Source organism: Podospora bellae-mahoneyi, chromosome 2 (assembly GCF_035222275.1).
Source record: "Podospora bellae-mahoneyi strain CBS 112042 chromosome 2, whole genome shotgun sequence".
In the NCBI taxonomy this organism is placed as follows: domain Eukaryota; kingdom Fungi; phylum Ascomycota; class Sordariomycetes; order Sordariales; family Podosporaceae; genus Podospora; species Podospora bellae-mahoneyi.
Genome location: NC_085881.1, coordinates 1,755,481 through 1,783,058, shown reverse-complemented (window position 1 = coordinate 1,783,058; position 27,578 = coordinate 1,755,481). Strand labels below are relative to the sequence as shown.

Genomic DNA, 27,578 nt, shown 5'->3' with positions numbered 1-27,578 from the left:
TATTCCCCCAGCCCAAGGTCCAAGCCTCCTCAGATCAGCACAATCCTCAGCTCCTTTCGTGTAAGACTAAGCAGCACAGCACCGAGAACGCGAGGCAACGAACACTTGACCTCCTCTAGGTCTCTCCGAAGGCGCTCAAGAAGTTCCTCGGAGGAATCCCTACCCAGCTACCTATCGCCCGACCCTCGAACAACAATCCAGCCTCTCCGCCACCACCAAACCCGCCCAACCAACGGGCACGAATGGGCAACGGGTCTGCCGGAAAACGGGCTACTAACAACCGCCCGGAGCGGCCTCCTCAACTTCCCTTTCCCTATCACCGCTGAGGCACTGAGGCAAAGGCATACGCATTTTTGTCCAACACTTCCAGAATTTTTGCCCCCTTTCACTACATTATGGGAACTTCTTTGCCTCTTTGCAAATTCCTATGAATGGATCATACTGTTCGGGATCCAAATGACACATTGAATCCCATTTCCCTCGAAGCCCAAGCCCCTTCTCAACAAGTGGCCTAGAAGTTATATTTCTCCTGAAAAGTGGCAACTCTCCGAGGCCCGACCAGACCAGACCCAGACCCGGTGCTTTAAAGATCCCCGTGTGTGTGCCTGAGTGCTTGAGCAAATGACAGACAGATTTTCAGATGACAGACGGGATTTCCACGTTGGAGGCGATAACCTTAACACCGATGCCACGCTCACGACGCTTTGTCATGAAGTTCATCCCGTTCATCGTTGCCTCTTATGGAGCTATTCCAGATCAACTCTTCCACCAAGTGATGCATTTCAACCCATCAAAATCTCCGTTTAAATCTTTGTCAGAGGAGATTTTCCCCCAAAGCAACATCGCCAAACCAGCGGTCGGCAACGCGCTCGTTTCAACTTTTATGCAGCTCTCTTGCATCTTGCATACAACTCCCACATCCCAAGCATATCCTACACAACAGTAGTTCTAGCGGTGAGTCTCCTCAGTCGGCATCCTCCCCGGCAACCACCAGTTTTGTTTTTTCTTTTTATTCCCTCGATAAACCTCAATGCAACAGAGAGAGAGGGTCCTTTCCAGATTTTTTTTTGTTCTTTTCCTTCTCTTGGTTTGCACAAGACTCATCTCTCCCTTCCCCTCAAATCCCGAGAAATGTACCCGGTCCTTAGCCCTCAGTTTCTCTCATCCAATGCGCCCCAACCAAGTAGAAAGCGAGGCGATGAACGACAGCAGAAAAGCAAACGACGAATCAGCCTCGACCGCATAACATAACAGATACATAAGCAAGCAAGCAAAGCAGCAGAGCAAGCAACTACGCAAGCAATATTTGATATCTTGTCCTGTCCCTGTGGGCTGGGCTGGGCTGGGCTGAGCTGCTTGGTCTTGGGGGGTTTGGGTTCGTTAACCTGCCGGCACCACCATCACCAGCCATGCCAACACATATCCACCTCCTTTTCATGACTGTCCAGTGACGCATACAGAAGAACCCAAAGCTAGATCACATTCTCCTAAAATCAGATGCCCATTGAACAACACCCAACCCAGTGATCACGAGCAGAGCTAGCCAGAAGAAAAATTATTCTTCATCAGCCAGCGTGTGGTTTCTTGTTGGCTTACAGCTCAAAACTCCACGTCTGCGGGGCAAATGACATGGTAGCTGTATGGCGCATCCATAGCTTCGTTGAAACCAAAACCAGGCCCACCCCGCCGCCTTATTCTATAGCATGTCCTTTGTTGTCTAAAAGAGCCCCATGAGAGCCTGACTTCAACTTTGGGTCTAAAACCCAGATATCGCGGTGTTCTTGATAGGTGATCTCCCACTCTCCCATAACTTCAACTGCCGCTACCAACCTTCCTCGTCGACACGAAACGGGGCTGTCGGTTGACTTGTCACATCTTTCTTTCCCCGGCTCTCAGAAAGCAGAAAAGTCCCCAAAACAACCCATCGATATCAGAAAAAAACTGCACATTGTGTGCTTCGGAGAAGCCATCAAGGTTAGGCCAGTCAGTGGTAGTGAGTAAGTAAGTACCTAGTGCGCCAGCGCATCGTGCCTTCTTGGCTTGACTGGATGCGAGGCAACTTGGCTGCAGGTCTGTGGGCTCCTCTCTCACCAACCAATTACTCCTCTTCCATGGAGAATGCCCTGCAGTGAAAATGCAAAAAGACGAGCCGTCAGAAAAACTGAATGCCCGAACCTGCCGGTTCCCAGCCCGTTACCATCCACTCAGCAGGCGTCCCCTCCACCGTGTGTGAGGCAAGACAACCGGCATGAAGCAGTGATAGGGAACCCCCTCCCCTCCTTTCGTGTTGCTTGGATTGACGAACCAGAAGCTAAGCGGTGCTACTAAGCAGGTCTTCAGCCAATTGGTTCCGGTCAAAATTTTTTGTCCCTCGTTACAGCCAGAGAGGAGATCAAAAAGGACTTGGGGAATTCGGCGCCAGTCGCGCAAACCCGTATCTATTAGCCGTGCTGGTAGATGTGCCTTGTTAGGATTGGACAGCAAACCTGCCGCGCAAAGCCAAGGTCCCGCCGGTACGTGTGATCGCTGCGGTTTTATCAAGCAAAAATCGACGTTAGTAGTCAAGTCTGCTGAGACGCTTCATTAACCATTCTCCGCTCATCTCGTGCTCGTTTCTTGCTGGGCGCGGGGGGTTGAATCAGTAGTGTACCGATGTACATCCGTACCTCCTGTTGTTGACAACCAACCATGGCCAGTCTTCCAAAGAGGCCATCATGAAAGCAGGTACGGGGCGCTGGCCTCAAAGGACCCGATAGGCGGTGAGTGTGTGCATACATAATTCCCTCTCGTGCCTCCCTCACACCGCGAGGTTCTGCTCACCTCCATACATACACCACTCACGACTTGGACCTCACCCACACCACCCACTCTCTCGCCGTCAGGAGTTCGCAGTCGAAGACACCACTCGGGGCAGGCCGGCCAAGGAAAGGGCCAAGCAGATGCTGATGACGCGAGTTGGAGGGCCGCTTCTGACCATCCGATCCAGAGCCAGTGCCCCTCACTGGATGGTTGTCGCCAAACTGACACCTACCCACGCTTCGGCCAATCGAGATGTGTGTGGTGTGCTATCAAAACACAACGAGACCCCGGTGGGAGGCGCCTTGGCTACCAATCAAGACCCCTGAAAATCCGGAATCTGCAGATGGCAGCGGCATTCCAAGTGGGCCGTTTCGGTGGTCGCGGGGGGAGCGCCAGTCGATCGGACACTGCGGCTTGGAGAGAGGTTTTGGTGCCTGAGCTATGAGGCTTGACAGGATTCCGTCCTGAGCTGTCATGTGTGGATGAACATATCAAGATTCGTCCAGATCCTGCTTTTTTTTTTTTGCACAGCAATGCGGTCATAGGTGTAACACTCTAAGCACTGATATCCCTCCCAAGAATGTCATCTGCTGTGTTTCGGCTTGCCCATTGTCCCGGAGAGGTACATACGAGGTAGATCTGGTTCTCCAAAGAGAGAAACTGTCTCTTCCGGTGGTCGCTTTTGAGACTTGTTGGAGCTTCTGCAGCGCTCAGGAGACCGACAGCTCCTGTGACGAGTCAGCATGGGGAAGTGTGAACTTACCCCCGCCAAGCCCGCGCGACTTTACCCCTCCCTCCTCCCCATGCCCGCTCTTTTGACCAAGCAAAACACCCTTGTTAGGTAAGGACCTTAACTTCAGGGAGCTGACACCGAATAAACCTCGACGCGGGTGAGATCCCTTACCGAAAGACTTTGTGTCACCCCAATAGTGAGAGCATAGTCCGGTACGGGAAGCACGGAACGTTTTGGGCGGTCAGGCTGACTGCTAATGGAGCGTCGATATGCCGTGCGTCCGTTGACCTCATGGCGGTGAGAACCAACCATGAGTTCGATATTTGCTGCCAATTGTGATGTCGATGGGCAGGCTGTGAACTGCACATCTGTCAGCAGCCTCCCAGCTCAGCATTTCTGGTATCATCGTGCACAATGCGTCTTGGTCTGGTTCCCGGGGCACATGTGCAGCATAGCGTTCTTGGAAAGCCCCATTGGACTGCAATGGTCCCCCACGACAAATAACGCAACTATCGTGCAGGAGCTGGAGCATCAGACGTTAATGCTCTCCGCGGCCTCATCCCCACCATCTGACCACTGTTGCCATGGCGAGCACTGGATGACTGGTCCCAAAAAGATGCAGAAGCGCTCGTCTAGGTGCCACATGGGACAGCTCGCGGTCTTGTGCCCCTCCAGACTCCTGCAGCTCTCGCTTTCTTTCCGATTAGCACCGCCGTTGCTTCTCCCTCTGCAGTATGTTTCTCCGCAATTGGCAAAGAAGAGAGAGCACGCAGCCGAGACCGCAGCTGGCCTTGGCCAGCGCTTATTGGCTCTTGTACCTGCACTCGTGAGCCTCTGAGCTCGTGACCTGCCGACAACCTCAAGCCTGGATCTCACGAGGCAGTGACGGCTGCAAGCTGGGGTAAAAGCGGAAACGCTATGCGGGCCGTTGCTGACGGAGATGTCTGATGTTCAGCCCGCTTGTGAATTCTGGGGTCAGGCTGCGGATCCCCGGGTTCGAGGCATGTGCCACACTCAAGGAGACGTTGATCTTAGCAAGCCAGTTCGCCTGCTGAGACTTGCCTATGTCTGGCCTCTCAGATATCGGAACATAGCCGGGTCGCAGAGCGACGAACAAGACTCCACTTGAGAACTACTCCATTCATTCCTCGTACGAGTAGAAGGAGATGAGTCTGACCGAGCCCTGCCTCGCTCGGTCAACAGCTTGCAAAACGTCACAGTTGATAAAACACATACCCAAACGTCACATGAGACGTTGCCTATTTGGATATATGCACGTACGCTCGTCGACGTGGTTTCAGCTGTGAATGTGTCCCAGTCGTTCAGTGACAACTATCGTAGCTTCGTCATGATGTCGAGGTTGACATCTTCCTCCATGCTTCCAAAGTCCACATATGGGCCGGACTATGGAGATGTTGTCCCAAGCATGCCACGTTGAGCACACTTGATTCTGTGGGGAGCAACGGCAGGATCCTGGACGGGCAAGACGGTAGCGTATCGGATTCATAACCATGCGGTTGTTGGTTCATAGAGCGGGCCGAGCAGCTTGTTGGGTGGAGCAACAAGTGTCGGATCGAGTCGGTATTGATCTTCAGTGATGCTCCATCATGGTGGCCGTAGTCGGCGTTTCAACGGGTCCCACGCCAGCTGTCTGTCGATGAGACCACACGTAGCTACCCAAATAGTCACGGAGAGTGATCTCTCAAGGAATGGAATCCGCTCTATTCGCCGTAGGCTGGCAGTATGCCGAGTCCTGGAACTACGTCCATACAGGCAAATCCGCATCAACGACAATTGGCTTGTTGTATCTCCTGCCACCCGTGTGAGGCCAGTTCGTTGCCACGATAGCACAGTTGACTACGCAAGTCTCGCGTCGACCCGTGCGACTGGAGTTCAACTCTCGGCTTTTGGACGTTAGAGGCTGGACGTCATCCAAGGTAGGGAGCCCGGGGCCCAGCCCAGGACCAGGACCAAGGCCACGGGGCTGACCATCCGAGACCCGACACTCGGAATCCTGTCGGGATGATGGGATGCATGAGACAGACGGTGCTCGGAGCAGACCATCACGTGGGCTGCCTCCTGATACATTCATGGTAGTTTCGGCCGAGTTTCCAAAGGCAAGGGCTCGGTTGCCTCCACGAGGGGTCAAATCAACCAGACTGAGCTTGGCTGACTGAATATCTGGGTGGGGGTCATTCCAATATTCCACGCCGGCTTCATGATATTGCTCGTTGGCAAATTCATCCCTTTCCGGCTCCCATCGCACTCGCTGAGCACCCCTTCCCGGATGGACATGGCCACAAACATGAAGTCTTGGGCGGACTGTCGAGAGTCGTTTCTTCAAAAATTGACATCCAAGCGTGGCATCGCAGTTGCCTCGTGGTGGTGTATGTGTGACCAGGATATCGGTATCAAGTGGGATCTCTGACCAAAGGTTTACTGCTTCTTGGGAGACGAGGTCTGTAGATGTTTGCGTTCCCGAAGGATCTGGCTCCACGCCGTTGCCATCGTATCCGAATGCCCACAGACCGTTCTTGGGACTGTAGGGAGAGCCAAAGACATTGAATTCGGTTCTTGGTCCTTTGGGGTTGGTAAGCCGGATTCTCGTGGAGCTATGACACAGGTATGTGATGGTAGGGCTCGATGTCAGAAGCTTGAGACACTCAGCCGTGTTCTGGGGATTCTTGTTGTGGAAACTTTGCCCATGATCTTGATAGAAGCCTTGATCCAGTGTTATATCATGGTTTCCTGACAGAATCAGCCTTGATGCAAGAGAAATGCAGTCGTCGTGGCTGTCAATTCTCACCGGCAATCACAATCTTGACTTCAAAGTCGACCTTTTCTAACCACTGCACTGTTTTGAAAAGCTAGAAGGCACCGTTAGCAAACTATAAATGGTGCCCTTGAAGATCCAATAAAAGAAACGGTCTTGCTACCTCTGAATAGCTACCCTGGTTCGTCAAGTCGCCAGCATGAATCAGCACGTCACCTTTCGGTAGCTTGACAGTTGAATTATGAGTATCGCTGATACAAACAATTCGCGTACGCCTAGTTTGGCTGGGCAAAGACTGAGACGATGCCATGATATTGTTTGCTCTGTGCGGATGTGGCCAAGCAGGGCGAGGCTGCTTGTATGAACCTGGAAGCCGGGGTCAAGTGATAGAAAGAGAGAGCAATTAATGAAGTTGAATCTCGCTTGCGAATAAAGTTTGGATTGATAGGCAAGGCAAGAGCTTTTCAACGCTCCCATGTACCGTCTAGCCAGCAAGAATGGCAAATTCGATGATTCTGAAATGGCATGAAAGACAATCAATCACATGATGTTGAAGCTGTCGAGAACAAGGCAAAAAGGAACGGCGATGCTTGACTTGGCGGACATTACCGTCCAAGTCGAGCCCCAAGACGAGAAATGAATGAGTGAATGAGGCAATGGACACGGACCATGGGTGGAATTGACCAATGGCATCACGAAAGAAGATTAATGAGACTCCTTTTCGCTTGGGACCCTTCTCCAGCGAATGCGACCTGGGGACGAGTTTACCCCTGGATGGCCCAAGGGAATGGCAGTGCCTAGAGGAAATTGTCAATTGATACTTGCACCACGCGACGGACGGTCCATGTTGTTGATGTTCGTTTGACAGTTCACGTCAACGTCAACCCGTCAGTTTGTTGATGCCGCTGGACCCAAGGCTGCTCGTGGATTGGTTCCATGCCCCTCTTTTTTTGTCTTTGGAGCGCATCGCATCCGTCCATTCTCTTGTTTCCACTCGGGCACATTGCTCGCTCCGCTGCTTTAATCAGACGACGACAACTATCGAACACTGACCCCGTTGATCTGTCGAAGGTAGCCACGCCGACGTTGAATAGGAACAGGGCCAAGGGGGGGAGAATCCAAATTCCGGGACCCGCAGACGCCAGGCTCCTCAAAAAAGTTTAGGTCCCTGTAGCTCGTTTCGTCAAAGGTTGAAGTGAGTGGTGCTCCGTGGAAGGCAGCCCAGGACACCCACGACAAATCACACAACACCAAGACCATCTTCCAAGCAACCACACGACCTCCGCATCGTCTGCCTGCGCTTCCGCCCTTTTCCTTTGTCACGACCATCACGCGCGAACATTACCGCCGACCGCGCCGATTGAATCGATCAGCCCAATCCGCGACGACAGCATCTAGAACATCGGAAACAGCCGCATGAGGAGTTCCGATCTGCGCTGCACTTGACGCTGTTGGCCAAGTTGGAGAGGCTGGGTGGCGCGGTGATACACTCGGCGCCCATTACACCCGCGCCGGCAGCTGTCAAGTGCTCTCTTCAACGGCCTACACAATCTACACTTTTCTTTCTGTTTCCGGATCAAAAAAAGATAGGCCCAGTTTTTGGCCCGGTGGTTTGGGTTCGCTGCCGCACCTGCCCCGTAATTTCCTGCCGAACAGTCGACGACTGGTTTGTCGCCGTCGCCAACCGTCGGTTGAGTTGTCTTTGTCGGTGACAAATATGGCGGCAGTGTCGCAGACGACGACGGCATTCTCACCTTCTGCTGCCCATGACACTGGCTATCCGTGGGACCTTGCTGTGCCGGACGAAGCAGAGGTAAGAACAAAACCATCGACAGCATTTTTCAAGCGGAGACGTGCCTTCCTCCAACTTCCCTGTCCCCTGCCTCCCTTACCTTGAGGGAAAGCGCTCTTTTCTAACACTCGCGTCCCACTACAGAACGACCTTCACGACGGCAAGCGGCTTGTACATGACGAAAACGCCTACTCATCCCACCGACAGCCACTGGCCCCTCAGAATGGTAATTCTACTCTGCACTCTACCGCCACGGGCCTAGACTCGATTTCGCGAAAGTACGCCAACGGAGACGCTGGTTCCGATATGACTGCTTATGCCACCCAAAACCACCACAAGCAATCGAAACCCCGGAGTATTCAGGACCACCCCGGTTCTCTGGAGAGCACGGAAGCATTTGATAGCGACACGAGAGGGAATGGATCCGATGGTTTGCAGAGAACGGGGCCGAGGGACAGCACGCCGCCGATAGGACAAGAGGACAATTCGAAATGGATTCATCGGGACAAGTTGGCTCGGATTGAAAGTGAAGAGTTGCAAGCTGCTGGTATCTTTTTGCCACGCCAAAGGGACAGGGCAAGGTCGAAGAGTCAAAACAGGACACGGAGGGATCAGAGTCAGGACAAGCTGAACGGTTCAGGGAGGTCGATTGGTGGTACGGATAATGCCTCGAGATCTAGGAAAAACTCGGGGGCAACGACGACAGAACCCAAGACTCCAGATCTCAACGCGATTCCTAGTTGGGATCTTAGACGTCCAGAGGAAATTGTGGAAGAGGGTGACGGATATTGGGTGTCGACGGGTAGCGGCAAAAACACTTCGAAAATCCCCGTGGCAAAGGTCAGCCCGGTGCCCATTCCCAGCGAGCATATCGAACGAGACACTCTCTTGGCCAGGAAACGTGACGGTAGTCCCGGCGAGGACTCGATATCTTACTCCAGAACCCGAGGCAGAAGCGGTAGTAACGCAACCTCGCTTGGCAAACTGACACCGAGCGAGGGGACTGCTCAATCCACTAGCCAACCGAACAAGAGAACCGATCCATCTCCCAAGAAGCCTGCCGGGATTAGAAAACCAAAGGCTGCGAATGGGGCTGCCGGACGTCCCAAGACAAGAGGTGGGCCTAGTAAGGACTCGACTAGTAGCGGGACACGGCCATCCACGAGGTCTGCTGAGAGGGAGTTTTCCAGCAGTAGCAAGCCGATGGAAGGAGAACCACCCTGGATGATCTCTGCGTACCGGCCTGATCCTCGCTTGCCTCCGGACCAACAACTCTTGCCAACCGTAGCCAAGCGGCTAGCTCAAGAGAGGATGGAACGAGAGGGCAAGTTTGGAAATGTCTACGACAGAGAGTTTAGGCCACTCACCGACGAAGGGTTCTTGAAACCTCCAGAGAACATCACGGGACAAGAGGAGAGGGATCCTGAAAAGGAAGTGCAGGATGAGGAGCAGGGTGACTGGCCATTAAGGCCAGAAGTGAGGAGCCCTACGCTTGGAGGAAGAGCGAGCTCATATTCAACAATGCCCAAGATCTCAGACAAACCAACCATGAGTCCTCTACCAAGCCCACGGACACCAGGACCACAACCACAGACCCAGCCTCAGCCGTCGTCGACAGTCAAAGTACCGGAACCCCCTGAGGAGGATCCAGCACCAAAGAAGGGTGGTTGCGGCTGTTGCATTGTCATGTAGCAGTCATGGCAGTCTCAAACAATCCACCATATGGCTCACTCTACAGACCGTCTCTGTGGCTGCACCTTTTGGTATCACTTCTTCCAGTCCCTATCACCACCATCAGGCATTATCACCATCCTCTATTCGACACACTTGTTCCGCGAGAAGCCAGGGCCGACTAATGACGAGACGATTTTTGTTTTGCTTCAGGCGCATTCAGCAGTTGTATTTATATATCAGGTGTTACCGTTCACCGCTGCTTGTTATTATTTTTTGTTGTTGTTGGCCTCTCTCGTCTGTTTTCTTTTGTCTTTCACAGCTCTTCATTTTTCGCACACACATCGACAACGAAGCACCGCCACACACACGCAGACAACTCTCGCATACTCACAATCATCCGACCGAATCTCTTTTTTATTATCACACACAAGGCGAAATGTTGTGGGGAAGGCAGGGAAGGGGGTGGGGGAGGAAATACTGTCTTTGCAGAGATACTACACACGCTCTGACTGTTGGTTCTTTCTTGGTTGCTCTTTTCTCTCTCATGGCCATGTTTTTGTTTCAAATATTTTGAGAGAAAACCTGGTTGCTAGGGGAGTAGGAATTAATAACATGAAAAGAATCAAGCGCAAGAGAAAGGAGGAGATCAAGTTTTCTTCTCGGGTCAAACAGATTTCTGCTCACAAGATATCTCTCCCACACACAGTCTCTGACACAGACACAATGCCGTGGCCAGGTGCCAGCTGCTTGCTCTCTCTCTCACTCTCTCTCGCTCTCAAAATCATAGAAACACTTTTTAATCAGGAATAAATAGGGAAGGGAACCAATAATTCACGCTCCAACTCTAAATCTGTTGATGCGTTTCTACTTGTGAAAATGTCAACGTAAATCACACCGCGACTTATTGGTATTTCCTTGTTTAAAGACCAAAGGCCTGGAGCTTTCCTCTCAGTATTCAAGTGAATTCATGATGATCAGGCAAAGAAACTGTTGTGACAAAGATGGCACGCGTTCTACTGCGTGTCGTCTTCAGACTTCGATCCATCGTGACTGCAATGATCAATGAGCAGGGAAGATTCACCAGTGGCACAACCTTTTTTCTACGTCTACAACGCGCTATATCATCACACTTGAAGCTTAGAAGACCCAAGCGAGGGTGGTACTCTCTCACCTACTCCTTTTCCAAAGAAGTTTACTAAACAGTCACAACACAAGGCAGGCTTGGCAACTGCGATACCCAGGATCCCTTGTTACGTGCTATTCGGGTTTTCCGGGCTTGTCTCGTCACCGAGAAGGGCGCGAGCTTCAGCCCTGGTGTTGTGGCATTCACTTGAAGGCTTGGAACAATGTCGTAAAGAGCCCCAGACCCAGCTGTTGCTTACTGGTATGTTAGTAGTTTATGAGTCAGTAGATTAGCCAAGCTCGTTATGACAGCTCATGAGGTGATGTGTGGGATTTATCTGTTCCACGTGGAACAATCTATAATTCCACATATGTCTACTGACTACTTGTGTAGCAGTTGGTGAATTCTTGGGGGTTGTGCCAAGCAGACCCTGACTAAAAACGGTGAACAGGTGGACCAGATATTACTATATCAGATGTTAGATCTATGCCTTCACTCCCTCCATGTGGGATGCCATTGACGAAGCGAAGCTTACGAAAGCTACACTCTACCAGTTGAAGTCCTGACCACGTTTCTGGATTATTCTAGCCAAGCCATATGTAACTAGGGGGGTGGTGAGCTTGTTGAGGTTATAAGGGTATAAAGGATTCGAAGCTTCACTCTCTACACGTGGGATAACGGTGGATGAGCGCGGAGTTAAGTCAGTCTATGTGTCTACTAATCAATATGAATTCAGTCTACCCAAGCTCGCTGCTCTTTACTGACAACATGGGTTCTAGAATCTAGATCAACCCCCAACCCACAAAGTGGTCCGACTACTCAGGTCCATTCACTCCTCCACGTGGAATAATGAACCAGTTCATCCTCCCTCAAGACCATCATCACCCTCATGTTCCTCTCGACCCAAGGATACAAAAATCCTTTCTTCTTCCCCAGATATCCACATCCCTCTTTCATTCCTGACCCAACAGCCCGGGCCAGATCCCACCTCTCTTCCGAAAGCATCCAGTCGCAGGTTACCTTTGCAACCGTGGCTTGACCTAAAAACCCTATCCCATCACGCATAATCAAAAAAACATTAATCATTTCCGTCTGATATCCATCCCCCCGTGTTGCTGTCCCTGTCAAGTCTCGGCCCTGAAAAGTCCCAACGGAACGGTTAACAAATCAGACACACTCCCGTCCGCGAGGAACTTTTCTGGAAGCCAAAATTCGACCCGACATTCTGCCACCATCCGTTCTTTGTCGAGTGGTGTCTTCAAGTTTCAGTTTCTTTAAACTCCCCCCTCCACATTCTTACGTACATGGAACTCCGTGCGCATTGCCCAAAAAAAAAAAAAAAAAAAAAAAAAAAAACTGGTTACAGGCCGGGTTGGTCTAAACCCGTCCCGTTGCTGCTTCAACTTGAATTGGTAAGAAACTTTGCTAATTCACTCTGCCGGCGAAACTAAAAAAGAGCCCTTTTGTCTCTGTCTGATGGCGCGAGAGCGAGAGCTCTTCCTACCAAATACTCGATGATCTAATCTACCGACTGAGAGATGGCTTGTGGCCGGTCGGTCGGTCGCTAATGCCACGCCCACTTGTGCTTACAAGGATAGTTCAGATCAGGGGGAGATTCTACGATGCGAGTGTTGGGAGAACTTGAAGATCTTTGCCTGTTGTAAATATAAGTGAGCCGGGAGATTGACACGATTTGCAGGTGGCGAGAGGAACCATAAGATTGTTGTACGCCTGGTCGGATCGATATCGGGTCGGTCATCGACCATGTCTGTAAATTTAAGGCGGCAGGTAGAACCAGATTGTGTTGGGATTGGTTACGAGATATAGTTTGAAAGTTCGATGTCGGTTCATTCCTCGATGGCCGTGGGTGGGTTTTATGTAAGTAGACACTCCATCAGATACAAACCGCGCGTGCGTCACACCCCATGATTCGATGTTGGCTGCCAGTTGAGGTGGTATGGACACTATGGTGGCAGGCAGAGAAGCAGACATTGTTGTGTGTGTCGAGTGTCGAGAAGCACTGGGTCGGATCAGCCAGCCCGGTGGAAAGCCAAAATTCAGAGGGGCAAAGGCATCGAGATGCAGCGGACGGACGGTGTTTTAAGCTTTTTGTTATTTATGTAGGTAAGCAGTCTAGGAGATCCTACTCATCGAGATCTCTCCTGTTATTGATCTCGATGGCACGCCAGCACGGCGAGGTCCTCGCCCCTGATTGATTGATTGATGGACACCAAACACGCGCACACCTGCAAGCTATATCAGCCGAGCATGTCACCACGGCGAGGAGTGGCGATCGGAGGCCATGGTCAGCCATCGGGCATGGCATTTTGATGGTGAAGTATGGGCATTGGACAAAAGCGATTACATTGATGGCTTGCATGGTTGCGGAGGCTACCTTCCTGATACCCCGCTCCCCATCTTATCTTGGGGCATTATCAGAGTCACCATCACCACCAAATAGTTGACACACACAAGTAGCCTCCCATATCATATCATACATTATGCCTTGAAAGATGGTCGTTACGCTTTTAAAGATAGTACATAAGCCTTTAAGGATGTTTGGAAGACCTATTAATTTGCTTTTTGAAGTATAGCCTATAAAATAATATATGTTAACTCACTTTTACTGTGTCGATTAATTTGTGGGCAGGGTCTCAGCCTGCCTTCACGCCCTCCAACGTCGCAAGCCTACCCAGTAGGGCCCTGCCAAGCTGAAGTAGAGTGTTAGTTCACAGTTGGAGAAAACTCGGGTGGATTCGAGAATCAGGAGAGTGAGAAAGGAAGTTTGTGTGACTGTGTGCGTGATTCTGTTTTGGATAGATCGATCGGTCTCGAACGCACAACACAAGCTCTCAGTCTCCGCCAGACGGAAGGGCCGCAGGATTCCAGAACGTTGACAGCCTGGAAGGGCGCAGGGCAGAAACAGGGCGGGAATTGACCGCGAGCTGGAGGGGTTGAGCCCGATTTTGATGGAGCAGTTTTAAGGGCAAATTGTGTAGCCAAAACAAGAGCTGCGAGTGAGCAGGCATCGGCGAAATATGGCATTTCCAAAGAAGTCGATAGGGAAATGGTGGAATGCTGTAATAATGATGCTCTGCCTTGAATTTGCGAATTCGTGGTGGGCAAGCTGGCTTTCAGCCCAACCAGCTTCTTTCGAGTGGGTCTGAATCTTGAAACGGTCCGCATCTGGCGGGGATTAAGGTTGGCCAGGGGCAGCGACCCCGCTCAAGACGCAAGCCTTTTTGGTGGCAGAAAACGCACAAACATTTGTGAAGAGACAATGCTTTCTTGTATCGGGGTCCTAAATTGCCTCTGTTTGAACTGTTGTTTGAGGAAGGGAGTCATCCACAGATGCATTCTCATTCTGATGTATTAGGTGTAGCAGATACTGCTTGCGTGTGTTGCTGCGAATGGCCACCATCAGTGATCAGGAGCTTTTCGGCCAACAGGACGACGGGAGCAGTATCAAAGAAGACGTCCGTAAGAGCTGGAGATGAGTGGAGATAAGAGTAAATGGTGAATGTTTCAGGTTCCTGATGTTTAATTGACGGTACAATACACAGTACAAACGGCGACCTCGGACAAGTCGGCATCAACCTGGCTGAGAAAAAGAGGATGGAATGTTTTCGGAGGTTCGCCATTGTTCTAAGCAGAGCCGAACACCGGGTGAGGGCTGCACCACGCATGAGGCTTCATTCTTTTAACTGGATTTTCTCTTGGCACAGAGATTTCAACAGCCCCAACCCTCACAATGTGTCGTGAATTTGGTAATTTTCCACTTGGCTGCTGGGGATTAGGTAACCGGAGCGACCTCAGGCACAGCACGTGAGAGGTTGTTTTTCTAACACTGCGCTGCCAGTGGCAGGCGACCTTCCAGCGTGGGTCCTGCCGCTGCGTTCAAGGGCAAGCCGCGTGTCTGGGCAGTGCGATCGGGCTTTGAAAGAGAGATCGTAGTCTGGATTGGCAGGTAATATGCACGAACCCGAGTCCAGACGAGAGCAGAGCACGCAATCCTTCGTCTGGACAACACCGGACATCCTGCTCTGACACCTGCGGATGGCTCTTTGTGGCGAGCGGAAATAAGACTCCAGCAGCAACACTTCCGTAACGTTTGGTTGATGCAGTCCGTCAAACCTTCAAACGGCGCCGCTGCTTGCACCGAGAGATAAGAGACGGACGGACGAAACTTGAGCATGCCCAGCTTCAGCCTCGGGCCATTGATTCACAGTTTGTTTGTCTGCTGCAGCATATGGGTCATACGTGTGTCCATGAAAGTAGGACTTTTTGGTAGGACAAACCCGCTGATCAAGAAGCCATTCATGTAACGGGGCGTAAGTTTAAGCCAAGAGCCAAGAGCAGGGCGTTCTGTGTGACTTACAGCGGGCTACCTGGTGTCGCTGTAGCGTAGCCAGAAACGCACACCCCCTCCCCCTGCTCCCGTCCCTGGCAAGCTTGAGCTTTTCTCCCACACCCCAAGTCCAGGCTCCTGTTGGTTGGACCCAGCCAGACGAATAAAGTCTTGGTCTGGCCCAGTCCATCCCTTTTACCCACATCTCGCTCTCACTCTCCAACATCATAAAGGCACACACACTCCCCTCACCAACTCTCCTCCTCACCCCAAGGATACCAAAAATAAACATTCAACGCTGGCCCCAACCCAAGTCAGTTTCTTATCCGATGGTCGAGCTCCTCTCTGGTCTCGACAAACAACAGCCATTTAATCGCCGCTACTACGAACGACTCAGACACTATGTCGTCTTACCGTCCAAAGGCACCATACAGCTCCCTCTCCGGCTCCTCTTCATCATCCTACTCCGCTTCGGATTCAGACCTCTCTAGCTCCAGCTCACGATCCTCAGTACGACACAGCATGGATTCCACACAGCGCCCCGTACAGGTCTCCGTCATCCGCTGCTTGCGATGTGCTCGTGCCGAAGAGTTGACCAGCACCGACGACCCCAACAGCTCTGGAATGGTCCAAATCGGTACCAACATCTACTATTGCAACAGATGCGCCAAGATGGTTGGCTACACGTGAACTACAAACCTCTAGAAGCGACATGCCAAAAAAAAAAAAAAACCTCACGGACTCGCTTTGCTCGTCAACGCCGACACCTTCCACCAGACGCAGGCAGAAGCTGAGATGTGAGAGTTTTTGATCACATCTCAAGAGTTCTGTCAGCGCACCGGCAATGCCGGGCTGGTGGTTCCTCTTCGGCTCAAGTTTACACCAGCAACGCTCATATATCGAAGCGACAGCCTTGCTCTCAGCCGCCAATTCTCACCAATCATGGCCTGCACATACCACCTTATACGGACAGTCCTGGCCAAATCGATGCCCTTCGTTGCAGGCCACGAAGAGCTCGTCTAATAATTCGCCAACCAACAGCTACACGGCACATTATCGATCTTGCTCGCACATTTCCATGTTTGTTTTTCAGGGTCTCGACCAGCAAGACCCTGAGATCCAGATCGACATAGCCGGTCCTTTGCTGCCAAGTTCAGGACAGCCCCATGGGCGCGCAACTCTTGTCAATTTTCCAAATCAACACAAAGCGACACCTGTGTCGCAAAGTGTTCATCATTGTGCAGCAATCTGCAGCGGGAGGTCACGACGTGATTGGCCAGTCGCTTGCGTGTCATTCAGAAAACGGCTTTTCCACCAATGGTCAGGCTGCAAAACGCACCCCAGTCTATCGCCAAGCGAAGCTCTGACGTAGACGTGTTCCAGCCTTCGCGCCGGCTGAAGTCGTCATCAAGAGGGGGCAGATGCAACCGACACCCGCTTTCATGCAATCTACTGAGGGCTTTTTACCCTTTTTCATACTACTTCATTTTTTCTGGATTATTCACCGAGCTTATCATCATCATCATCATCATCATCATCGAGCGCGGCGTTTGGGTTTCTTCTTGGGTGGAAACGGATGGGAAATCGGGATATGGGAATTCTGGAATCATGGCATCATGGGAGGGTTATTTGGTCAATCAAAAGGGAAGGGAATGTTGCACGCATGGGTGGATAATTATCCTAGGATCTAAGAGATACCCACAGAGAATATTCAGGGTTTCTTTACGAGATCGAGATCATGAATATACACAATAAAGATACTCAACTCACTGCCATTCCTGAGAGCTGCTTCCTGTGAATGTTTATGGTTCTAGCTGTACAATGCGTGGTCGGGTATGGAGATAGCCCCCGCGGCCTAAAGTAGCACAGAAAACCAGGGCAAGTCCCACACCGAGTGCAGCACGGGGCGGGCTACCGAGACGAGCAAGTGAGAAGAGAGGTTGCTGTGCCAGTTGTTCCGTGTAACGGCTTCATTGGACACACACTTGCAGATGTTTAAGACCCCAAGTCTCATCCAGTGGAATAAGCCGCTGCAGGAAGAGCTTACTTCCCTGCTTTTGAAGCTGTTGCAGCTTGCAGCTTTCAACAGCTCAACCAGCCCCTCCTGTATGCACACAGCCAGTTCTATCATTGGAAACCACAAAAATTCTCCGAGGTGCAGACACGAGTTACAATGCATGTCGCCTGAAGCTATGATGATCAACAATCATATCATCAACAGTGCCAAATCACCCACTGACTGACAGTGACATATGCCTGATAGACAATCCTCGATAGTGTCAAGACTCTTTAGATGGCTAAAAGACAAACATCTTCGGCACTTGATACCCACATTTGCAGCAAAGAGCGAGACAACATTCTCGGCTCGCTTGGCAGGGACAGCTTGGTCCATAACTCGTCGACGATGACGTCCATCGGGATTCACGGAAGTACCCAGCCAACAACACAAGCGGGACCAGCTCCGGCAACAGGAGCCAACAGAAAAGGGTCTTCTTCTGCTCACCTTCGGAGATTATCTCAACCCTGCGTCAGTTGAGCTATTATCCTCCCACTGCACATACCCGTCACTCCGAAACAACACAGGGTCCTACTCCTGCTGGAACTCTTGTTCCCCAACGACGATAATGACATATCACCGACTCCGACCGACCCACCCGCTGCATATGACCTCATGCTGCGTTTCCCGGCCCTTACGCACCTTGTCAACCTGCATCGCCGTTGCTGTGAGGTAGATAGATGTACGACACACAACCGGCACCTCCAATAGGCGCAGGATTCCGGGAGGCTCTCCGAGAACAATAAGGTGACTCGCGCTTGCGATTCCTTGTGAAGATCACATTGAACAACCGCCCCCCTCCCCGCTCTCGACATGATTTTGCGGAGACAAGAACCACAACGCGTCAGGCTGATATCGGGGTTTGCTGCAACACAACACAAACCCCTGGTGCCCAAGTATTAATGAAATGGTATATCTGCTCGGAGTGAAAGGGAGTCCTGTAGCCAAATGACGCAGCCATGGTCTCTGTTTCTTCATATCTGAAGGCATCGTCACTTTTTTCTCTTTCCCTAGTGTATCGATGACATAGTGATGATGATGGCATCAAAACTAACCCCAATCCAGAACCAACCCAAGCCTAAGCCACAACCTCACGTGATAGCACATAATACACACTCCAATTTCGCGGAAAGGGAGCTTATCAAGAACAAAGAGACTCACGGATCTAATTCCGCCATCTTGTTCTTCTCCCTCCCATGGTTGAATAAAACCCCCCCTCCCGCTCCCGGGCACCTCGCCGAGCAGTCACCGAAAGGAAACAAAAGAAACAGAACGTGACATGTTTTGCCGGTTCGGACCGATCTCACACTTTTGATGTCCGATCTGGGAATACCATCATTTTTTTGCCTTGTCTGGATGTCTGCCGTGACAACTGCCTGATGACAGCCGTTGAGAGTGCGGGGGAGGAGTGAAGTGAGAGGAACAAGCTTTTTGGCAAGTTGGCAGCAGGGGACAAGGTGGACAAGAAAGAAGGCCAGGGCGGAGGATTTTCTCCGCCCACTTTTCCTTTCCCAGTCAAGGCTCGATACCAGAGAGGGGAAGCATCGTGAACATTAATTCCAAGGGCGATTAGTTTTGTGAATGAAAAGGAAAGATGAAGTTTATGTAAAATCGAAACCACAAGAATATTCCTGTCTCGTTGGATCAGCAGGGAGAATCAACCCCAACCCTGGGATGATCCGTAGCCAAGAGGTTCTGGAACCTTTTTGCTCTCCCAAAAATTATTTGAAGTTCTGGACTCGACACAACTCGGCGCTATGTTTGTGAAAAATATGAATAAAAGGCGAGAGAGATAAAGCATCACGGGGAGTCACGGGCAGTTTAGGATGTCGTCGGACAATCAGTTCATCAAGAAGCAAAAGAACAAATAGACCAGAATATTATTTCGCTCGCCAAAAAGAAAAACAGGCTTATTTTACCTTTTGGACCTGCATTGCATGGAGAACAGACAAGACCCAAGCACCTTACCTCTTCGGCCCCTCGGGATGCACCTCTCTCTGGTTTTAAAACGGGCTGGCTGGACTGGCAGCAGTTTTTGAGGCTTTCCATCCTTCCCGTTCCAGGAACGGAAGGGATCGACGGTGTTTTTTTTCTTTGGTGATGCATTTATTGAAGTCCTTTTCCGGGGTTGTGAATAACTAACTGCATGAAACGGGAATGGTTCCTTTGTGTGAGGTGCGGGTCGGTGACAGGTAGGTAGTGTCTGAGAATGGCAAACACACACCCACACCCACACCCTCTTCTCGGTCTTCGGGGCTTGTTCATGGCTTTCGCTGCCCCATGGACAGCTGTACTGTACCAGGCTCAGTCATGCTGCTACTACCTGCATCCCTTCAGGTTTTTACTACCCCAACAGTCAATGATACATGCCTTCTCCTACCGCCGAAGGGGTGTAGGTGGTGTTTTGTACTCTCGGGCACCTGCATTTTATGACACGAGCATACCGCCTCACGGAAAGACACACTACAGGCTCGGGCCAGACACGCCGACCGGGTGGTGACATTTCCTTTGACGGGACACAAATATCTTGGTAACGGATACAGTCGGGTAGTACGCCCCACGCTGTCTGGGGACGGAGTTAGGCTTCTAGACTTGTTGCGAGAGGGGCCTAGAACGTCTCGCTGATCATTCTCAGGCACCAACCACAACAGGGGGTAAGGGTGGCAGGTTAGGGTTTACAAAGGCTTTGATGCCTTATATGCTACACTACATTACACAAGACAGCACCAAACCTAGACTACTATATCCGCGGCCGAATACACCACTGAAAGATCTAGATCTCTCAATGACGGGGTGGGTGCGTTATCTTTGTGTGTGTGAATGTAGGTTAGTCAATTTCCCGACGAGGTGACATTTGGGATGGTCACTTGATGAGAATGGACGGACGCCTTGGGATAACGTTCCATCTTCACAAGAAAGCGGAAAAGATATCAGATCTGGATGGTCGGTGGGGTGTCACCTTCTCGATTGGATGAGTTCCAGGTCTTGTGTTCAAGACAAAGGCAGAAAGAATAGGGGACCGAGACAGTCAGAAAATAAGGGACTAAGACCCAACCACAGCCTGATTTGTTCGTATCCCGTCTGACAGAGAGGCACTGACTGTTGTATAACCTCAAACCTCACCGCCGACTTCTAGGTAAGTCATACATCATGTCGAAAATTACCAGGTGTTTCCTTCTTACAACGCCTATCCCTATCCTATCCTATCCTTACTCATCAACCCTCCATCTTCACATCGCCGTCCCCTTCCTTTTTCATCTTGCCCAGATTCTTCAACAAGTAACTCCTCTTGAAGTACTCATTAGGATGCACAATCGTCTCCAATTGCGCAGCCGTCATGATACCCTCGTCCTTTGCCCTCCTGAGCTCGTTCTTGTGAACGTATTCAAATACCCTAGTAGTCAAAAGAATGTCAGCAATCTAGATCACCCCTCGTACGAGTACAACAAGCAAATATGCAGGGTCCTTGTTTCACAACATGAACCAGTCCCCATCCCCATCTAGCCAAGACATATGGACCTTCTAGACCTCCCCCCCCCAAGGTCCAACGATGCAAACCAACACACAACATAAACAGATCCAGAACATACCTATTACAAGCCATATGAAACTTCTGCTTCTGCTTATCCTCCCTCACCCCCTGCAGCACCCCCTTATCACTAATCCCCACCCCCTCCAGTAGCGTCATCAAATTTTGCTCGTCAAAATGCCTGTACGGACACCCATGCGCCTCCCCGTTACCGGGAGCATGCTCCGTTAGGATCTTCTGACAACTGTACGGACTGTAGCCCCCGCTTCTCCTGTTGGAGTCACCGCCTACATCACCGTAGACGTGACGGACGTTGTACCGGTATCCCTTGTTGAACTCGTCGTCGGTCATCTTGTTGAAGGAGGACCGCCAGAAGACAAGACACTCCTCGAGGTTTAGACCGATGCCCTTGAGGAAGAGGGTGTATTGCAGGCGGCCAAAGTGACGGAGCTTAGAGTCGCGGCGGAGGGTGCGGTGGAGGTGGGCCATGCACATGGGGAAGTGTTGGGAGAGGTTGTCGATGTTGCGGGCGGAGATCTCGGCGCCTTCGATGGCCGAGGAGGAGTTGGTGTAGACCGAGTCCGGGGCGATGAAGTTTTTGGAGAGGTGGTTCAGGATAGGGGTGAGGCGATCATCTTCGTCGAGGCGGGGGAGGGCGCGGGCTGTGAGCTGGGGAGAGTTAATTTAGGTATATGAGGGGGGGTTTGGGAAAAGGGGTGTTTACCTCCAACGACTTCTCCAGACGGGCGTTAAACTCCGTCATGACCATACTCTGCTGCTCCCTCGATGGGACATAGGCTTTCCCCCTTTTGACAAACACCTTTCTGTGCTCGATCAAATCAGGGACTCTTTCCCAGTCTACCTTTGACCACTCCTCATCCTGCACCGTCGGTTGCCCTCTCTTGCCGGAGAACCCAACTGTAGCTGCCAGCTCGGCGGCAAGTTCCGTTTTCTCCTCCTCTGAGACTGGTTCCCAATCAAGATTCAGCGTGCGCACAAAAGCGTTGCGCTCCTTCATGTCATCGCCCTGGAAGCGCAATCTGAAAAGCATTGATTCGACACGAGTAAACCGACGGCGCAAGTCCTCCGTTGAAGAGAACGCAAGACGAAGAATAAAATGGCTGTAGTGATCTTTTTGCCTCTGGGCGAACAGCTGGGAGTGGTTCGAGCTATTGTTATCAAGAGGGAGGTATTTCTTGAGTAGTGGTTCCATGTGCGCCGCTGTTTCCGCCGGTGTCTTGTTCCTGAACGAGCAAGCCTCGAGCTCGGCAAGAATCCTTAGTCTGTCGATAGCCCATTGTTCAAACTGCTCGAGAGTAATATCTGCTGTTGGAGGGGTGGTGTAGAAGTTGAGGCGGTGGGGGTATTGTTGCGGCTGGTAAGTTGCCTCGACGAACTGCTTCTTGCGATGGTCGACGACATTGCGCCTCTTGGCGTCGATACGGTTCATTGTGGTTGATTGTACAGCGCAACTTCAAGACTGATTGCTCAAGACTCACGAGCGTATGTTGCAGGTGTGTTTCGTGGAGTTGTTGACTGGACAGGTCGGCTGGCGCAAGGGTGCTGAGTTGAGTGGTGGACAATTATGGCGGGAGACGCGTCTCGACGCGTTAAGGGGATCCACCCAATTAAAAGATCTGGCGCCAATCAATCGGTCGTGCAAGTCAGCGCAAAGAACCCTAACCCTGTCCCTGAGCTGCTGGTTCGACTCGCTCCCAGATCACAACCACTCTGCTTTTTTGTTGACAGCTTCACTCTTCCGGGAGCTTGTTGATGGGACATCTCCCTCAACACCGCACTTAAATAATAATAAAAAATATTAACAGCTTCGAAAATGACAAAAAAGCTCGCCGACACTTCGAATATGCAGGTTGTAAGAGGCATCGCACAACCCCGAGTGCAAGACGTCAAACTCCCCACGATACCAACGATCGAAAACCACCTAATAACAAAGCTTACAGGTGGAATTGAAACCCGGGTTTTCTAGGCAACCGCAAACACGACTTCGACCCGCTCCATCGCTTTATCCAATCTGACCACCCCCCCATTCTGACCCGGTGGCTGACGTTGCTTGCAAGGTTGGATGCGGGAAATGATATATCTACGGTGGTCCTCATCCCCGGAGCATTATTCTTGCATCCTCTGACTTGACGCTTCTACCACTGGGCTGGTGACTGCCAGCATTGCTGCTGCTGCACACCCGCTGCCTCGAACATTGTGCTTGCTCCGTCTTTGAAGCTGCCACCACGACCATGATGATGCAGTTCTGGTGTTGAGCTTTTCCTCTGATTATTTTCTTCAACGCAACCATTTCCATGGCAACCCGTAACAACTACATATCCACCATTCAAACTGCTTTGTGGAAATAACCCATCTGGAGTTTGAACATTTCCATTGTCTGCTATTCTGAATCAACTAAACATTCTCATCAGTTACCACCCTCTTCGCCCTCCTTCGCAACCGTAACCTAGACCGCGTCGTGTCCTCTCCATGCGTGTATAGTTCATCACTGCTTGTGTCGTCATCTACCGTGTGATTGCTTTCGATTGTTCGGTATCGGGAGATTCGGTCTTGTCGTGCTTCACGTCTACGTCTGCCAGTCGATTTCCGGTGACGGGGTCCGACTTCTTGCACAATCCGATCGTTGTTTTCAGTGAGCTCATTGGATGAGCGAGCAAGAGGAAGATTAGAAGAGTGGTGGCTTGGCCCAAAGCTGATTCTTCTGAGAGCGGTTCCAATGACGATGACCAGAAAAATCGCACCGATGACGAAGCAAAGAATCGAGGTGATGTCAAGGCTGTAGTGTTGACTTTCTTCTGGCGTCCAGTTGGAGCCCCATAGACTAACTGACAAAGACCGCCATCTAAGCAGCGAGAAGCCGGGTGGAGGAGTAGTGTTTTGTTTCGAGCACTCATACAGTTCGAAGCATTGAAGTTATGCTTTCGGATTATCAGTCACTTTTCCATCCGGGTCTGCTGTTACAAAACAAAAGGCTTCACTTACAGACTCGCAAAACTCGACAAAGTCTTTGGTCGAAGTCCACTGCGCCAACTCGTTTGCTGTTTTGGCCTCTATCACCGAGGAGACGGCTGCCCAGATACCCGTAGAGGTCAGAGCTAGTCCAATGACACTCATCGTGATCTTGACCCAAATATCGAGCGGGCATAGCCAGGGGGTGTGATTCCGAGGCCCTGTGGAATAGAGAACGTCCGAACAAAGTGCGGCAGCACCACTCCAAAACCATGACCAAGCAACCCATATTGTGTCTGTAAGCTGTTCCCAATTCCATATTGGAGGCATTTTGAGCATGTTACCGAGTCGAGAGTCCATAGTGATAGTTTGTTGAACAAAGAAAAACGCATCAAGAAGTGCACTATGCGCCACCAGGAGGACCCTTCGCGGTCTAAAGTCGACTGTCACCTTTGACCCCCACGCCCCATGGCAACAGCGTTGACGATTTGCAAAGTCCCATCCATATCAGGAGTGGCCTGCAGCAATTATTTTGCCCAGGTAATGCGGTCAAGACCTCGCCCGTGCAACAATGCGCGAGGCTGTAAGATTCATTGCCTTCTGATTGGATTAACCAGCTTGTCAACCCTGCCATTTCACCGAGGCGGAAGATCACGATTGCCCGTGGAGTGCCGTCCGTGCCATCATTGCTTCGGTCTGCTCTGAAAATGGCCCTCCATGGCGGGATTTAGTCTTGAGCCCGAGTTTGGCATTCGTCACAACCCACACGTTTCTGCGTAATCACCAGCCCCTTCAATCCCACCGTTTCATCCCTGTGAGATTATAGCAAGATTTCTGACTCTAGCGGTGAGGTGTGGCCAATTGCTCTCCTTTATTGTGATAAAGATGAGACTCCGCCTGTTACCATGCCTCGGCTCAGTCTCTGAGATCTTCAGCCCTGTCCAGATCGTCATCCAGTAACGACTCCCAGTCCTCTTCTTGGGGTTGAACAAGTTCGGCCGCGGAATCTTCGGATCGTTGTGGTACTGTCTCCCCATCGTCCACCTCGCCCACTGAATCTTCCGAGCCAGCAATGTACTCTTGCAGCTTCCATATCAGCATGTTCAGTCTCATGCTCGCCTGTCCCCTCAACATATACAATGATCCGTCCTGAAGTAATGTAGATTCTTGTCTTAACTTGGCCAAGTGTTCTCTGCCCAGCACCACTCGCATGTCATGCACTGCGATCTTCTCGCCGAACTTTGAGCCTTTGATAGCCATGGTCGAAATTGCTGACGGAACGGAGGCCATCGCAGGGCCAGGGGAAAGGCCTTCTGGAGGCCCGAAAAACAAGACACATTGCCGCTGCTTCAACTCGCTCACTTCGTTCCAGCTGTTGAGCTTGGTAACATATTTGCGTGGTCTGCCATCTGATCCACCCTTCTCAGCCAGATGAGCGGCATGTATGAGACCTTCAAAAACACGTTTGCGCATTGTTTCCAGCAGATAGGTATCCATGTCTTTACGCCATCGAGCATTATTCAAGGCGGATGTGTATCGCCCCGTCCCGCTCTCAGTTGCACGTAGTAGTCTGCTGGAACTCGAGGAATACATGCCTTTGGGCGTGACGAGTTCTTGTAGAAACAAACGGCTGTTGAGAGTATACGCAGAAGGGCCCGGAAGTTCGGTAGCGGCCGGAACATCCCCTCCTTCTTTTGGAACTTTACTCTCAAGATCTTGTGGCATCCACCATGTTGTTTCTGTGGTTGGATCCTGGCCGAGCTTGAAGCGCTGCAAGAGGGGTTTTGGAAGGGGTGTTCCGGTGATATCACAGGTTCTGACGCGCTCAGCGAGCATTCGGGCTGTGTAAATTTGTTAGAGCCCTGCGAGAAGCAAAGTGAGGCCTGGGAATCAACACACCATAGGGATTTCTCTCCAGTTGCCTGCGGAACTTGTCTTTTGGGCGGGCAGCGTGCTTTGGCTTTGATTTGGTGAAATTGTTTCGGGCTTTGTGAAACTCGGGATCCATAATTGGGGAGAGGGGTAAGTTTCCGACGACGGTTGTGACTGTTTTATTTTCTGGATCGATGTTCAAGAATTCAACTGAGCGCTCATATGCTGACTTCTCATCGTCGTCTCTTGAATCTTCTGCCTCTCTTCGAGTAGTGTTGTGGAGTTGTCGGTAGGTTCGTAAAGATCCACATGATGAGGTATAGGATTCCAGTGCTACTGGCTTGGAGAGACCTCTGCCGAATCTTTGCAGCATCTTGTGATTGTTCTTTGGAGGTCCGATGAGGGTTTCTTGCAAGTGTGTAAGTGAGAGCAGTGATATCCAAATTCTCCTGCCCACTCGGGATGTGTCCGTGCGCACCCTGTGCTGTGCGACTGTCTTGGCAGGTCGGTTGCCAAGCCGTCAACGTCAGCGGAGCTGGGGGAGCTTCTTGGAGCTGTCCCTCTCTCTCCACCATTATCGCAACCATCAATTATATTTGGATTGTTTACTTTCTCGCGACCTCCCAATCCAGCTTACCACACATCAATACGCTATCATGAATACTCAAAGAACAGCTTTTCACCTGCTCAGGCGGTTAGGCGCCTCGCATTGTCGCCGCACCTCCAAGTTCAGCACATTCCCAGGCGGCATCCCTCCCACGAGTGGCGGCATCCCTATGCCATACATCACAGAAGTAACAGTACGTTGGCGAGCGCTTCTGTCTGATATCCATTTGTCTTTTGGAAAACTTACTAACTATTCAGGCTGGCGGCTGGCGAACATGTAAGCCTTGGGTTTCATGAGCATTCTAGGACTCGGCGATGCTGACCCTTCTCGAAGCCGATATCTTCTCCAAACTGCTGCAGGAACGGATTGTCTGCCTCAACGGAGCCATTGATGACACAGTTTCAGCCTCGATAGTTGCGCAGCTTCTCTGGCTCGAATCGGACAACCCCGACAAGCCAATTACGATGTACATCAACTCACCTGGCGGCGAAGTGAGCTCTGGGTTGGCTATTTACGACACCATGACCTACATCAAGTCCCCGGTATCGACTGTGTGCGTGGGTGGCGCCGCATCTATGGCGGCTATTCTTCTGATTGGAGGCGAGCCAGGGAAAAGATATGCGCTCCCACACAGCTCCATTATGGTCCACCAACCGCTGGGAGGGACACGAGGACAGGCGTCGGACATCCTCATCTATGCGAACCAAATACAAAGGCTGCGAGACCAGATCAACAAGATTGTACAGAGCCACATCAACAGGTCCTTTGGCTTCGAAAAGTACGACATGCAGGCAATCAATGACATGATGGAGAGAGACAAGTACTTGACGGCAGAGGAAGCCAAGGACTTTGGTATCATTGACGAGATCCTTCACCGGAGAGTCAAGAACGACGGAACGATGCTGTCCGCAGATGCGAAGGAAGGGAAGCATTAAGGCGTTCTATTGTATGAAGGGCGTATGGCCGCATGCCGCAGGCGGGGATGCCTGCAGGAGAGAGTGTTATGACCGCTGCATAAGGGGTGTTATGACCATCCATCATGGAATACACGGCCGCCAGCACCTTGCAACGGGGCCTACACCGGCATCCCGTCCGATGGCGGATACCCCCCCGGCTGTCCCAGCATTCTTGGCTTGATGTGGGGATTCTGGAATCCGGGTGTTGAACTGCTAGATAATGGCATGTATTGGAACCCCATTACCTTGACCTCCCCAATCCATAAGGTAGCAGTCTGGAGACCGAGGTCAAAATAAGCTACGGGCTATCCAAGTGTACTGATAGAGCTTTCTTGTACGCAGAAGA

At 51.2% G+C, this 27,578-nt stretch overlaps 7 protein-coding genes across 7 annotated transcripts; 3 read left to right on the top strand and 4 right to left on the bottom strand.

Annotated features, from left to right (window-relative positions):
* Positions 1–510: 510 nt before the first annotated feature.
* Positions 511–6,926, bottom strand: QC761_203960 (uncharacterized protein). The gene is made up of 4 exons (XM_062876125.1): positions 6,469–6,926; positions 6,339–6,399; positions 4,769–6,280; positions 511–4,715 (listed from the first exon to the last, which is right to left on the bottom strand). The coding sequence occupies exons 1-3, from the start codon at positions 6,613–6,615 to the stop codon at positions 5,292–5,294; spliced, it is 1,197 nt and encodes a 398-aa protein (XP_062734688.1). The 5' UTR covers positions 6,616–6,926; the 3' UTR covers positions 511–4,715; positions 4,769–5,291.
* A 135-nt stretch (positions 6,927–7,061) lies between these two features.
* QC761_203950 (uncharacterized protein) lies at positions 7,062–10,619 on the top strand. Its single transcript, XM_062876124.1, has 2 exons — positions 7,062–8,118; positions 8,242–10,619. The coding sequence occupies exons 1-2, from the start codon at positions 8,023–8,025 to the stop codon at positions 9,787–9,789; spliced, it is 1,644 nt and encodes a 547-aa protein (XP_062734687.1). The 5' UTR covers positions 7,062–8,022; the 3' UTR covers positions 9,790–10,619.
* Positions 10,620–15,644: 5,025 nt separating this feature from the next.
* Positions 15,645–15,932, top strand: QC761_203930 (uncharacterized protein; the record flags this gene model as incomplete). Its single annotated transcript, XM_062876123.1, has 1 exon — positions 15,645–15,932. The coding sequence occupies one exon, from the start codon at positions 15,645–15,647 to the stop codon at positions 15,930–15,932; it is 288 nt and encodes a 95-aa protein (XP_062734686.1).
* A 4,321-nt stretch (positions 15,933–20,253) lies between these two features.
* PRI2 (DNA primase subunit pri2) lies at positions 20,254–22,277 on the bottom strand (the record flags this gene model as incomplete). Its single annotated transcript, XM_062876122.1, has 3 exons — positions 20,254–20,692; positions 20,889–21,496; positions 21,552–22,277. 3 exons carry the CDS (start codon positions 22,275–22,277, stop codon positions 20,515–20,517), a joined length of 1,512 nt encoding a protein of 503 aa, XP_062734685.1. The 3' UTR covers positions 20,254–20,514.
* Positions 22,278–23,242: 965 nt separating this feature from the next.
* Positions 23,243–24,157, bottom strand: QC761_0035300 (uncharacterized protein; the record flags this gene model as incomplete). The annotated part of the gene is made up of 2 exons (XM_062872307.1): positions 23,243–23,737; positions 23,831–24,157. 2 exons carry the CDS (start codon positions 24,155–24,157, stop codon positions 23,243–23,245), a joined length of 822 nt encoding a protein of 273 aa, XP_062734684.1.
* Positions 24,158–24,712: 555 nt separating this feature from the next.
* Positions 24,713–26,119, bottom strand: QC761_203910 (uncharacterized protein; the record flags this gene model as incomplete). Its single annotated transcript, XM_062876121.1, has 2 exons — positions 25,697–26,119; positions 24,713–25,638 (listed from the first exon to the last, which is right to left on the bottom strand). The coding sequence occupies exons 1-2, from the start codon at positions 26,040–26,042 to the stop codon at positions 24,713–24,715; spliced, it is 1,272 nt and encodes a 423-aa protein (XP_062734683.1). The 5' UTR covers positions 26,043–26,119.
* A 109-nt stretch (positions 26,120–26,228) lies between these two features.
* Positions 26,229–27,211, top strand: QC761_203900 (uncharacterized protein; the record flags this gene model as incomplete). Its single annotated transcript, XM_062876120.1, has 3 exons — positions 26,229–26,469; positions 26,534–26,552; positions 26,610–27,211. Exons 1-3 carry the CDS (start codon positions 26,326–26,328, stop codon positions 27,209–27,211), a joined length of 765 nt encoding a protein of 254 aa, XP_062734682.1. The 5' UTR covers positions 26,229–26,325.
* Between the last annotated feature and the right edge of the window lie 367 nt (positions 27,212–27,578).

Coding starts and splice junctions, on each gene's coding strand:
- QC761_203960 (XM_062876125.1), bottom strand. CDS start 6,615: ATGGCATCGTCTCAGTCTTTGCCCAGCCAAACTAGGCGTACGCGAATT. Junction 6,400..6,468: donor ACCAGGGTAGCTATTCAGAG/GTAGCAAGACCG, acceptor GGTGCCTTCTAG/CTTTTCAAAACAGTGCAGTG. Junction 6,281..6,338: donor AGTCAAGATTGTGATTGCCG/GTGAGAATTGAC, acceptor TGATTCTGTCAG/GAAACCATGATATAACACTG.
- QC761_203950 (XM_062876124.1), top strand. CDS start 8,023: ATGGCGGCAGTGTCGCAGACGACGACGGCATTCTCACCTTCTGCTGCC. Junction 8,119..8,241: donor CTGTGCCGGACGAAGCAGAG/GTAAGAACAAAA, acceptor GTCCCACTACAG/AACGACCTTCACGACGGCAA.